Source organism: Saccopteryx leptura, chromosome 3, assembly GCF_036850995.1.
Source record: "Saccopteryx leptura isolate mSacLep1 chromosome 3, mSacLep1_pri_phased_curated, whole genome shotgun sequence".
Lineage (NCBI taxonomy): Eukaryota > Metazoa > Chordata > Mammalia > Chiroptera > Emballonuridae > Saccopteryx > Saccopteryx leptura.
Window position 1 is genome coordinate 254,043,780 of NC_089505.1, and position 14,194 is coordinate 254,057,973.

Below are 14,194 nucleotides of genomic sequence, written 5' to 3' on the forward strand. Positions count from 1 at the left end.
GACCAGAGCCACTCTAGCGCCTGAGGCAGAGGCCATGAAGCCATCCCCAGTGCCCCGGCCATCTTTGCTCCAATGGAGCCTTGGCTGCAGGAGGGGAAGAGAGAGACAGAGAGGAAGGAGAGGGGGAGGGGTAGAGAAGCAGATGGGCGCTTCTCCTGTGTGCCCTGGATGGGAATCGAACCCCAGACTTCTGCACGCCAGGCCGACGCTCTACCACTGAGCCAACCGGCCAGGGTCTCTTGCAGGTTTTGATGTAGAAAAACTTTAGTTACTTTGAAATTTGAGAATATAGTATAATTTGCTCTCCATTATTGTGTAGGTTTATGTAGAAACTCTTTGTTTTCACCATTGTTAACTTTTTTCCTTGCTACTTATTACCACCATTACTCTATTACTACCACCACTATAAAACCCAAGAACATTTTAAAATTCTTTGGCACTCTGTATTAAATACTATACTAGTATATATTGCATATATTATTTGATTCTGTCCCCCACCCCCAGCCACTATAAAAATAAAACTTCTATGAGATCGATAATCTTATCTCAATTTAATAGGGAAGGAAACTGAGGCATAGGTAGTCTTAGATAATTTGCTCCAAATCATACAGCAAGTTATAAAACAGTGGAGTCAAGATTCAACCCAGGTTTCATCTGACCCAAAAGCTATGTATTCTTTTTAATATATTTGATTGAGGATTTCTAGAACATCAGATAGATCACATGGAAACATCAGTGCTAATTATATAGTGTGAGAGATGTAGAACTGGGCAATTGAGTTATAAATTTGCCAAGCCAGAACCTACTATGGGAATTGATTTTAGGTTAAAATTAATGAAACTAGTTGTTTTCTAGTCATGAGCCTTTTTTTTAAATAAAAAGAAAAGGTGGAAAACATTCACTTAATTATATATTCCACTTTACTGTGCTTTCATTGATCTGAGGTCACATCAGATTTCATTTCAGAGATTTTTATTATTGGTAGTATCAAAGGTATAAAACAAAGTCTTTTATCTTGATGCAATCTACAGTTTAGATCTTCAGAACATTATAACTGTAATAAGAAAGCATCTACATTTTATGCTCAGGGGTGAAGCCAAAAACCAGATTTTCTGCTGTTTGATGAAACTAGTGTTACAGTAGAGTTTATTGATTTATGTTTTTTTGATAAAAGCATCACAGAAGTCAGTGTAGTGAATATACAGCTTAGGAGATCTGAATTAATGTACAAATTGAGGCATGTCAAAGTATTTGAATGGTTCCAATTTATTTAGCATATAAGAACTTAAGTCCTTCAGAAAGTGATATTTTGGCTATTATTTTAGTATATTACTATATTTAGTATATTACTATATGAGATTATTAGAATACATACTTTTAAAATGGACTGTTAACAGATTTGTCTATTAAAATTTCTGATAAGGTTAATCATAACATGCAGGCCGTTATTATTACATCTATTGTCAAAGTAGTCAAGAATATAGAAAACAGTTAGAGCCAGGATAAATACATGAATCTTATAGAACATTTTAATCCTGAAAGTTTTGTCCAAGGATTTGTTTAGACCAGCGGTTCTCAACCTGTGGGTCGCAACCGTGGCGGGGATCGAATGACCAAAACACAGGGGTCGCCTAAAGCTGTCGGAAAATACATATTTATTATACAATACATTTTTAAATAAAATGTGTATTTCTGATGGCTTTAGGCGACCCCTGTGTTTTGGTCGTTCGACCCCCGCTGGGGTCGTGACCCACAGGTTGAGAACCACTGGTTTAGACAAATGTTTGTGTATATATTATATACCTGTGATTATATAAGACTTTGATGTTAGTATTGAAATTTATATCTATTCTTTTTTAATATATTTATCAGACTTTAAAAGTAGTTAGGAATGCGTAAAAATAAAGATACTCAGTTATTTAAGACAGTATGTGGTGTTAAATAGAACTTTACATATAAATTGCTGAAATTACAGTATTATTATTTTGGTGCTCAAACGTCAGTAGATACAGTCAGATTGACTTTTCACAATATTTCTTTGTTGAAGACTATTCATTCATACCTAAAGGTGACACATACCTCAGTGTAACTTACAGTGTGCCTTAAAAAGGAATCTGATTTTTATAAAATTTGAGAACCAAGCAATAGTAAAATTATGGGTAGATTTATGTCCTGGCCTGATACTACTTTTAAAAACAACTTACTGAAAACTCAAACATATTCAAAAGTAGAGTAAATTATATTAAGAAAGTTGTATGAAGTTGAATAAATTGGATATCACCTGTGAGTTACAAACTCATGGCCAACTTTGTTTTCTCTATAAATTATATGAATGTTTTAAAATTTCCCCCAATGATAGAATTTGAAAAAACTTTATTTTTTATTCTGGGACATAAAACTGATTTCCCACTGGTCTATTTCACTTAATTTTTGGAATTCTTTGGAGCAGCTAGATTAACCTAGGTTTCCTCAATTCATTGTTTTTATAAAGCTATTAGATTGTGTCACAAACATTCTTTTGTATCTGAAATTACTAATCCTTAGTGCCCTGCAGAGCAGGGACTACATGGGACCATTCTTACCATTTGGGCAGCGTATGCTTTTTTGAAAGGTTCTAAATCCCTTTAGTAATACTTACCTTTACCATCCCCACAACTCTGCCCAGATTAGAGTCCTTCTCACTTTAATCCTAGCTAGGACCTGTAAATATTAGAGGTAGAGTGAAAGAAAAAAATTTAAGATAAAAAGCGTAGATGATAGTTTATTATTACTGTATTTTTAGACTTGTGTTGTAATGACTTTCAGTTTAATGACCTGAGGGATATTGCACAGTAACTCAAACTGGTAATGATATAGATTGAATTGAGTCAGTTTGTCCATATAGTCCTTCAGATATTTGTATGCATCTAGAGAAGGACCTGGCACATAGTAGGTATTTGTACTTGTTGAATTAGTAAATGGCTTGGAAGCTACTGGCATTGATATTTAGTAAATGGTTAATGAAGGAAGGATTTAGAATATTTGAATATCTGTAAAAGTAGAAAAGAAATGAGTCATGGAATTTCTAGAACCAGATTTCCTACAATACATTTAACTGGAAATTAAAGAGAGAAATAGAATTTGGGAGGTGATATGAAACTATTGCAACTATTTTTGTTAACTCCATTTTACTAAAATAACATTATTGTACAAGTACTGTCAGAAAAGTTTTGCCTTCTAGTTCCCTTAATCTTGGAGTGATTTTGGATTTTTAATGACTATATGTAATATTTTCTTCTTCCTTTGTAGGCATTTGGGATCACAGCTTTGTGAATTAGAAAAACTGATAGATAAAATGATGATTGCAGAATTTTCTACTTATTCTCACAGTGACTTAAATAGATCACTGGAAGATGACTGTCAAATTTTAGAAGAGGTGTGTATTTTGAACTGTGAAATGAAATTGATGTCATTGTTTAGTGTTAATTCTAACATCCTTAGGTTAGACCACATACTTCTCAGAGTAAAAAAAGTACATTAAATTTCAAGCTCTCTTAGACCTATGAAGTTCTTCACTATGTGAATTTAGCAAGTACCATAATTGTTCACTTTCCTGTGTAATTAGAGGATAAAATAATTTTATAGCTTAATTAGAAATTGGAGTTAAAATGGGTTTTTTATATAGCTACCAACCAAATACAAAATACAGATTTAGGACAATTAACATGCATCCACGTATATGCCTATACTGGAGTATGTCTTTATTTATTTATTTATTTATTTTATTTTTTTACAGAGACAGAGTCAGAGAGGGATAGATAGGGACAGACAGTCAGGAATGGAGAGAGATGAGAGGCATCAATCATCATTTTTTCGTTGCGACACCTTAGTTGTTCATTTATTGCTTTCTCATATGTGCCTTGACTGCGGGCCTTCAGCAGACCGAGTAACCCCTTACTCAAGCCAGTGACCTTGGGTCCAAGCTGGTGAGCTTTGCTCAAACCAGATGAGCTCACGCTCAAGCTGGCAACCTCGGGGTCTCGAACCTGGGTCTTCCATATCCCAGTCCAACGCTCTATCCACTGCGCCACCACCTGGTCAGGCCTGGAGTATGTCTTTAAAAAGTAACCATTGTTATATGATAACTCATTAGTCATTCACCAGTTATTCATATTCAGTGAGCACCTATTATGAACATGTCTTATGCATACACATATACAAGGTTTTTATCTCCAGGCTTTACTTATCTGATAACTTCTCAATGCTGATTACTGCAAAGAATTAGTAGAGAACAAGAAACCCTGATAGCAGCCTAAGTAGTTAAAAGATATTTGTACCTCTTAGTAGTTAATTCCCCACTGATAGTCCAGGTCACCATTTCAAGCTTCTAGAGCACTAATTAAAAAGCACGCAGCTCAGCTTGACCTGTGGTGGTGCAGTGGGTAAAGTGTCGGCCTGGAACGCTGAGGTTGCTGGTTTGAAACCCTGGGCATACCTGGTCAAGGCACATATGGGAGTTGATGCTTTCTGCTCCCCCCTTCTCTCTCTCTGTCTCTTCTCTCTAAAATGATAAATAAAAATAAAAAAAAATAGCACATAGATTATGGAGTACTTATTGGACATCAGGGTTTGAGAAGGATACTCTAGCCACTTGAAACTAGGCCAAAATGTACTCTTGTATTATTTTGTCCCCAAACCACCTTCATTTGATCCACTGTTGTGGAATAGGATTTACCTGTTTTAGAACACTGACTCCAAAAATCTGATGACAAGGTTGCCAGGGAAGGGGTCTTTATTTAGGCTTCTCGAAAATTCCATATGCAGGATAAAGATCTGAGCATCAAATAATAAAACCCTGATGTTTAATATTTCTGCCTGTGAGATTATATGGTACTTAAAGTGTGAAGTTATATACTCTCTTTTTATTTTGATAGGAAAGACTAGTATCTCTCGTATTTGGACTTTTAAAACAAAGAAAACTTAATTTTTTAGAAATTTATAGTGAAGAAATGATTATTACGGCAAAGAATATCATTAAACAGGTATTTATACGTTTTTTATTTGATATATTTTGGTCTAGAGCAGTGATTGGCAAACTCATTAGTCAGCAGAGCCAAATATCAACAGTACAACGATTGAAATTTCTTTTGAGAGCCAAATTTTTTAAACTTAAACTATATAGGTAGGTACATTGTTATTAACTTAATTAGGGTACTCCTAAACTGGCCTTTGCTAAAAATGTCCTCAATCTGATTGAGCTGCATGTGGCTCGCGAGCCACGGTTTGCCGACCACTGGTCTAGAGTCTTTTGTAAAGTTTACTTTTACATGATTCTAGAAATAATATATGTAGTAGAATAGTAATATTTTGTCATTTATTTAAAAATGGAAAATGTAGAAAAGTAGAAGAAAAAAATAGCCCTATCAGCCAAAAGATTCTTTTAAGAATGTTTCTAAGTATAAATTGTTACTGATATTTTTCATTGTTGCTATCATACTGTATATATTATTTTGATTTGTACATGTATTCCAGTTAGAAACATAAGCATATTCTCATTATGGAAACCTTCAGAAACATCATTTTAGTGTTTGTATAAAATTCCATCAACATTATATTAGTTAAACCTACTTAACCTCCTTAAGCTGCATATTAGGTTGTTTTCAGTTTAGTACTATCAGGGACATTGTGACAGATGTTTGCGATATCAAGTTTTGTTTGATTTTTCATGAAACTATTTCCTTATAACTGATTTATAAAAGTAGAATTATTGGTCAGAGAGTAACCAAGTTTTAAACTGTTAAAAATTACCAATGTTGCCCTGGCTGTATAGCTTGGTTGGTTAGAGCAGTGGTCCCCAACCTTTTTTGGGCCACGGACTGGTTTAATGTCAGAAAATATTTTCATGGACCAGCCTGTAGGGTGGGATGGATAAATGTATCATGTGACTGAGACAAGCGTCAAGAGTGAGTCTTAGACAGATGTAACAGAAGGAATCTGGTCATTTTTAAAAAATAAAACATCGCTCAGACTTAAATATAAATAAGATGGAAATAATGTAAGTTATTTATTCTTTCTCTGCAGACTAGTACTGGTCCGCGGTCCAGGGGTTGGGGACCACTGGGTTGAGCATCATTCCGAAGAGCAGAGGGTGCTGATTTGATCCCCAGTCAGGGCACATACAGGAATAGCTCTATGTTCTGTCTCTCTCTCTCTCTCTCTCTCTCTCTCTCTCTCTCTCCTTTCCTATCTCACTGAAATCAATAAATTAAAAAAATTTTTTTAATATAAATAAAAATTATCAATGTATACATTTACCAGCATTAGTTAAATATTCATTTTATATTACCCTGATCTCTAAGGAATCATAATTGTAAACTGAAATCCGTGTTGTTGTTTTTTTATTTTCTCTGATCTTTGTTTTGACTTTTTTTACTCAGATAAACCTTATTCTTTAACCTCCAGATTTTCTCTTTCTTTTTCTTTTTCTTTTTTTTTTCTTTTTCTTTTCCCAAGAGAGAGGAGGGGAGATAGACAGACTTCCATGTGCACCCCTTCTGAGATCTGCCTGGTAACCCTATCTGGGACTGATGCTCAAGTATTGAGCTATTTTTAGTGCCTGAGGCTGATGCTTTCAAACCAATGGAGCTATTCTCAGCACTGGGGGCCACACTTGCATCAGTCAAGCCACTGGCTATGGGAGGAGAAAAGAGAGAGAAGGGGCAGAGAGAGGGGGGGAGAGAAGTAGATGGTTGCTTCTCCAGGAATTGAACCCAGGACATCCATACACTGGATATCTATACTCTGGGTTGGCACTCTATCCACTGAACCACCAGCCAAAGCCACAATGACCATCCATCTTTCACAGCTCTTTCAAACACTGACTGAAACACTATTTTAAAATTATTAAAACCACTTTCAAAAAATTGTTGGCAATATCTACTAGTGCTAAACACACACTTATGACTTAGCAGTTCTACTCCAAAGTATTTACCTTACAGAAAGTATACATAAGTTCATCGAAGACAGCACAAGAATTTTATGGCAGCACTATTTGTATTAAAAGAACAGGGAAAAAAAATACTATCATCAGTAGAAAAGATAAATAGAATTGTGGTATATTTATGTAATTGAAAACACCAGTGATTTTCAGTTGGAATGCTGTGGCACAGTGATGTGCCACACAAATTTTAAAATATGCACTACTTGACTATTTAGTCAGGAGCACTGACCTCTTTTCTTCTCCCATAGATTGTCAAATAAAAACATGACAACAGCCAATACAACAATAGTCATCCTGTGTGAATGAATCAAAATTATGCTTATTTTTTTTGTCAAATCAGCAAAAAACATATTTTTTGATGTGCCACAGAATTTTAGTTATTAGTTACACGTGCCACAAGATTATAAAGGTTCAAAATCTCTGTTATAAACCAAAAAGAGTGACAGTGTGGATGAATATCACATACATAATGCTAAGCCAAGGAAAGCAGATACAAAGGAATATACACTGCATATGATTCCACTTATGTGAATTTCAAACACCACAAAGTTAATCTGTTACATTAGAAATCAGGATAGTAGTGACTTTTGGGAGGAAGTAGTTACTAGGAGGAGAGCAGGGGAGTGACTTATTAGCAATGTTCAATTTCATGGTCTGAGTTCTGGTTATACTGGTGTACTCCATTTTGTGAAAAATTATTGAACTATAAACACAATTTGTACAATTTTCTGTATGTATATTATACTTTTAAACAAGTGTTTTTTTAAACTGCTGTTTTAATTCCCAGACCTCTCCTGAAGTCTAAGCATTTTTGTTTTTAAACTTTAAACTATTGCATGTATTGTAAGGAAACATAACTTCCAAAATAACTCTCTTTTGGAATTACCAAAAGTTTTAATTGAATCTAGCTGTTGTGTTATACAATATTATATTAGTTTCAAGTGTACAATCTAATGATTCAACATTTTTTACCTTACAGTGTGATCACCCCTAATTATATTGTTCATTTGTCCCCGTGTAAACTTATCACAACATTATTGACTGTATTCCTCTTCCCCTTTTCACCCATCTCCTCACCCTCTTCTGGTAATCATTCCTTTGATCTCTGTTTCTATGAGTCTAGTTGTTCGTTTTGTTTAGATTCCACACATAAGTGAAACTATGCAGTATTTGTCATTCTTTGCCTGACTTTTTTCACTTAATGTAATGCCTCTAGATGCATCCATGTTCTTAAAAATGGCAAGATTTCATTCTTTTTAATTGCTGCATAAAATTCCACTCTGTGTATGTATACCACATCTTTTTTTAGCCATTCCTCTATTGATATTCTCGATTAACAAAATTGTCAATAAAATACTAGCAAACTGAATTCGATAATATATTAAGAGGATTATATATAAGGTCTACCGGAAAGTTCTGTCCGTTTTTGGAATAAAACAAAATACAAATTTTTCTTACCGTCATAAACTTTATTAAATAATATAATTGCCATTATTATTAATGATTTCTTGCCAGCCTGAGGGCAATTTGTATATCCCATTTTTGAAAAATGTTTTATCTTTTAATGCAAAAAATTGAACCAGTGCTTGTTTGATATTGTTTTCATTTTTGAATTTTTTGCCCTTCAAAAAATTTTGTACAAGGGTGGTTCAATATCCATAAAACAACATGCTTCATTACATCAATAAAACCAAGGATAAAAATCCTATGATTATCTCAATAGATAAAGAGAAAGCATTTGACCAAATTAAACATTATGATAAAAATTCTCAACAAAATAGGTAGAGAAGGAGCTTACCTCAACTTGATAAAGGCTGTATATGACAAGCCCACAGCTAACATCATACTTGGTGGTGAAAAGCTGAAAGCTTTTCCTCTAAGATCAGAAACAAGACAAGGATGCCCACTCTCACCACTATTATGCAACATAGTACTGGAAGACCTAGCCATAGCAATCAGACAAGAAAAAGAAATAAAAGGCATTCACATTAGAAAGAAATAAAACTATAACTATTTGCAGATGACATGATGCTATATATAGAAAACCCTAAAGAATTCACCAAAAACTTAATAGAATTAATGAATGACTTCAGTAAATATAAAGAAATTTGTCATGGTTTTTTTTAGAATTTTAATATTGGGCTTATATCTTGTTTGTAAGGATTATAGTTCTGTGTTCTTTTATGTTTTGAACAGTTTTAAATAAGGGATTTTAATTAATACAGTTCAGGGTACTTTGGAATAATTATTTAATAAGGTTAGGGTAATGCTGAAGTTTTTTAAACACCTTGAGGTATGTATAAGTAAGAAGAGAAGTCTGGTAAAACGATAATCAGTGTCATTGAGGCTCTTAATTTAATTTTAGATGTATTTATATTTTCAAAATAATATGTGAAATTTTTATTTTACATTTTAGCCCATTGAGGCCCTTTTAAATATACAATTGAGGATGTGGTACTTAGAATTCATATAAATCACAGTTTTTCTTAAATTTTGCAGTGTGTGATTAATAAAGTTTCACAAATAGAAGAAATCAACACAGATGCTGTTATGAAGTAAGTATAAATATTAGGTTGGGGTTTATTAGTCAGAGAAAAGATGACACAAACAAGGGAAGAGTTCAGAAGGAGAAAGAAAGACATGTAGTGATAAAAACAAAAAAGACATGCAGTAGTTGAGTGGTCTTCACTGGAAGAAGGCAGTCATTTGGAGGCAACCCCTCAGGGAGGGGAGATGAAGCTATGACCACCTTCCTTCCTTCAATTCTTTTGTCAGTACCAAGCCCAGCAGGTCATCCTCCCAGGGCAGAGAGAGAATAGAAAGGATACAATGTAGATGTGGAAGGGGGAAATAAACCATTTCAGAGGAATAGCATTGTTAAATTTAAATTATTTGGCCAAGTAATTAAAACCCAGCTTCTAATTGGCTTTGAGAAGTTTGAGTACATGATTTTGAATTGCCCATGTCTATAACTGTTTGTTTTCACCTTTGAAATCCCTATTCTTTTATTTTGAGAATAGTTACAAACATTTTATGACTATGAATTTCTCATTCATATAGATACATAAATTTTATTAACTGGCCTAACATGAATAACAATGTGAACAGCTGTAAAACTTCTCTAGGTAAGACTCTTAGAATAAGGATGTGGAGTTTTAATTTCCATAGTATTTATTACCTAGTGAAAACTCAGTTTCAGAATTAGTTGAAACAACCCTTATAATGCAGAAATCACTAGTACAGTAGTTGAAAAAATTTGTTATTGGGAGTCTGATAAAAGCCCTATAGACATGGAGAGTCAGTTATTTTTAACTTTTTTTCCCCTAGGGAATTTTCTTAAATAGAGAATTTCCTGTATCTCAAGTATAAGAGTGTCTTTGGAAAATAAACTCTTAGCTACAGCAGTATTCGTTTAAAGTTTAGAGTAATAAGTCATTGTAGTACTATGAAATATTTTTAAGGAACTATTTTGCATTAATTTTTTAATCTTGAAGTGACTGATTGATGTCAGCTATAAAAATATTTGTCATACAATTATATATATTATACTGATATAATATATAATAATTAGTATAGTATATATTACATCTGGTATATATTACATACATATGTATACTAATATAATATTGCCTAATACCTAGAGCACTTTTTTATGCATCATGAATTTTTCTATGTACTTCTTTTTAACTCAGTTAAAATTTATAGCAACCATAAGGTGAGAAAATTAGAATCTCTTGTCTAGTATCGTACAGCTTTAAATGGCAGGGCTGGAACTTGAACTAAAGCAGTGTGTGGCCCAAGAGCTCATGCTCATAGCCACCGTGCCAAATGTGGAAAAGTCCTTTTTAGTTTGTAACTTAAAAAGTAGGTTATTAAGTTTATTAAGGGAGATGTTACATTCCTATTTTTATTTGTTTCAGAATATATCTTCTCTACCTTAAATCAAAATTGGTTTATTTCTCTATGGCTTTTCATCCAGTGGTCATGAATCATGTTCACATGGAATTATTATGTAAGATTCATAAGTCAGTATACTTAATAAGACTAGTCTTAGAGATATTTAAATGAGGAGTGTGGTAATTGATTTCACCTCAATTTTATATTAGTTAGGTATTTAGATGAAATTGCAAAATTCTGTTACTATATAGTATTTAGTGTAGTTTCCTTTAATTTGTAAGTTTATTTTATATCATTTGGTCCATAAACAATCATTGTTTTGGTTTGGATTTTATTTTCTAGACTTGCAGATCAGATGAGAATGTTAAATTTTCCTCAGTGGTTTGCTCTGCTAAAGGATATTTTCTCTAAGTTTACAGTTTTCCTACAGAGAGTTAAGGTAAGCTTTTGTGATCATTAGTTTGTCCAGAATATCTCTAAAATTAACTTTGTAGATTTATAAATATATGTAGAATCAAAATAGAATAAAATACAATTTGTTTTCATAATTTTTCTAAGAGGCTTGGTTTTAAGTAAGATTTAAAGTGTTTCAGATGATTTTTTTTATATTAAAAATATGCTTACTTGGCATTAAATGTTATATAATATTATCTTATATCATGATTTTCTGATGCTTGAGTCTCTCTAGATTACCTAGAGGTCCAATATTGTGAAACATTCAAAAATCTGTCCCAAACCACTTAATTTTTCTAGAAGTTTAGTGTTGATATTCACAGTATTTTTTAGCATATATCTTATTTAAATTACTTTACCAATGTTATTTATTGCAGGTTTTAATTTCATTTTTCAATCTGGGATCTAATCAAGGATCATGTATTACATTTAACTACTTTGTCTCCTTAGTCAAACCACTTACTTTTAGGCCACTCAGTATAAGGAAAAAAACACATACCACACAGCATTTTTCCAGAAGAAAAGATGTTACAGACTCTAATACATATTGGTTGGAATTGTGTTTTATTAAAAGAGTCATTAAGAATGACTGAGTATAATAAACTACTTGTGAAATTCGATATTCTTTGAATATCAGGTGTCATTGACATTTGAGTAATGCTAAATCCCATGCATAAGTTCTCCAGAGAGGGAAAAGTTTTATAAACTGATTCACTTATACTTAATTTAGACTCCTACCAAAATATTGATCCCACCCATTGATAGTGAGAGATAGCAAACCTGTATCTATGGATTGCTCAATAACTAGGTCATATTTTCACTTTTTCTTGTATTCCCTCCATGATGTCATCACACACACTTCTATTACTGCATGTTTGGGTATATAGAACTCCTCCCATCTTGCAAAGAATTGGCCAACTTTTGCCAGTAACTTTTTAAGTAACTATTTCACTTTTGGGTTCTTTAAGGTATCAGTTAACCTAAGGCAAGTTATTAAAGTATTGCTCCCTTATTCATAGTTTTGCTTTCCACGGTTTCAGTTACCCATAGGCAGCCACAGTCTGAAAATATTAAATAAAAAATTCTAAAAATAAACAGTTCAGTTTACAATTCATAAGTTTTAAATTGTTCACCATTCTGAGTACAATGATGAAATCTCGTGCTGTCCTGCTCCATTCGGCCCAGACAGGAATCATTACTTGTTCAGCAGATCCATGGTGTATGTGCTGCATACCTGTTGGTCACTTAGTAGCCATCTTGGTTATCAGATCAACAGCAGTATTGCAGGGCTTGTGTTCAAGTAACCCTTATTTCACTTAATAATGGCTCCAGAGCAGGGAAATAGTGATGCTGGCAATTTGGTAATGCCAAAAAACCCCGTAAAGTGCTTCTTTTTTTTTTTTTTTTTTCATTTTTCTGAAGCTGGAAACAGGGAGAGACAGTCAGACAGACTCCCGCATGCGCCCGACGCCCACCAGGGGCGACGCTCTGCCCACCAGGGGGCGATGCTCTGCCCATCCTGGGCGTCGCCATGTTGCGACCAGAGCCACTCTAGCACCTGGGGCAGAGGCCACAGAGCCATCCCCAGCGCCCGGGCCATCTTTGCTCCAATGGAGCCTTGGCTGCGGGAGGGGAAGAGAGAGACAGACAGGAAAGTGCGACGGAGGGGTGGAGAAGCAAATAGGCGCGTCTCCTGTGTGCCCTGGCCGGGAATCGAACCCGGGTCCTCCGCACGCTAGGCTGACGCTCTACCGCTGAGCCAACCGGCCAGGGCCTCTTTTTTTTTTTTTTTTTTTTTTTTTTTAAACACCTTTGAGATACAGTTCATCCATTTAAAGTGAAATTAAATTATTTTTAGTATAGTCCTGAGTTAAACAGCCTTCACCACAATAAATTTTAGAATATTTCATCACTCTATAAAGAAACCCTGTATCCATTAGCACTCACTCCTTGTTTCCCACCAACCTCTACCCTAGACAACCTGAATCTATTTTTGGTCTCTGTAGATTTGCCTACTCCGGATTTTTCATATAAATGGAATCACATATTATGTTGTATTTGTGACTAGCTTCTTTCACTTAGCATAGTGTTTTTTTTAATTTCTTTTTCTTGATATGAAATCATGTTTTTATTAGATCATTTGCTCCTAGTCATTTTTTAATTTATAAATTAAATTTAACGGGGTGACATTAGTCCATAGGAACACACAGGTTTCAAGTATACATTTCCATGGCACATTATATAGGCTCATCACCCAAAATCAAACCACCTTCTGTTACTGTATATTTGGTCCCTTTTACCCTCCATAGTTCCCCCAGTCCCCTCCCTTTGGTAACAACCTCAATAAAGTGGTTCCTTTAGGTGAAAAGGTGAAAATTCTCACAAAAGGGAAAAGAAATGGATGCTGAGGTTACTGAAATCTGTGGTAAGAATGAATCTTCTGTCAGTGAAATTATGAAGAAGGAAAAGTGTGCTAGTTTTGGTGTTATACTTAAAATTGCAGAAGTTCTGGTGACAATTCATGATAAGTGCCTTGCTAACATGAAAAAGTCATTAATTTTGTGGGTAGAAAGCATGCACAGAAAATGTGTTCAATCAATGGCAGTGTGTTGCCCCAGAAAGCACTGAGCCTATACTGAGACTTCAGCAAGGGATACCCTAAAACAAGTCATTACGTTCACATAGCTTTTTACCACAGTATATTGTTATAATTGTTTTATTTTATTATTATTGTTATTAACCTCTTACTGTATCTAATTTATAAATTAAATGTAATCATAGGTATGTATGTATGTATAGGAAAACACATATATAGGGAGGGTTCAGTACTATTCATAGTTTTAGGCATCCACTGTTTCTGCAAGG

The 14,194-nt window shown here is 34.1% G+C and overlaps 1 protein-coding gene across 9 annotated transcripts in view; it reads left to right on the forward strand.

The window, feature by feature from the left end:
* The window catches only part of VPS54 (VPS54 subunit of GARP complex), a 112,663-nt gene that overhangs the window by 58,968 nt on the left and 39,501 nt on the right, over nucleotides 1–14,194 (forward strand). For 8 of the 9 annotated variants that reach the window (XR_010750422.1, XM_066378157.1, XM_066378156.1 and 5 more), the window contains 4 exons: nucleotides 3,289–3,415; nucleotides 4,914–5,021; nucleotides 9,479–9,534; nucleotides 11,219–11,315. Coding sequence is in view for 8 of the 9 variants with exons in the window: in XM_066378157.1 (XP_066234254.1) it covers nucleotides 3,289–3,415; nucleotides 4,914–5,021; nucleotides 9,479–9,534; nucleotides 11,219–11,315 (388 nt within the window). In the remaining variant the exon portion in view is untranslated. The remainder of the gene's footprint in view (nucleotides 1–3,288; nucleotides 3,416–4,913; nucleotides 5,022–9,478; nucleotides 9,535–11,218; nucleotides 11,316–14,194) is intronic. The other variant, XM_066378161.1, reaches the window with a different exon arrangement.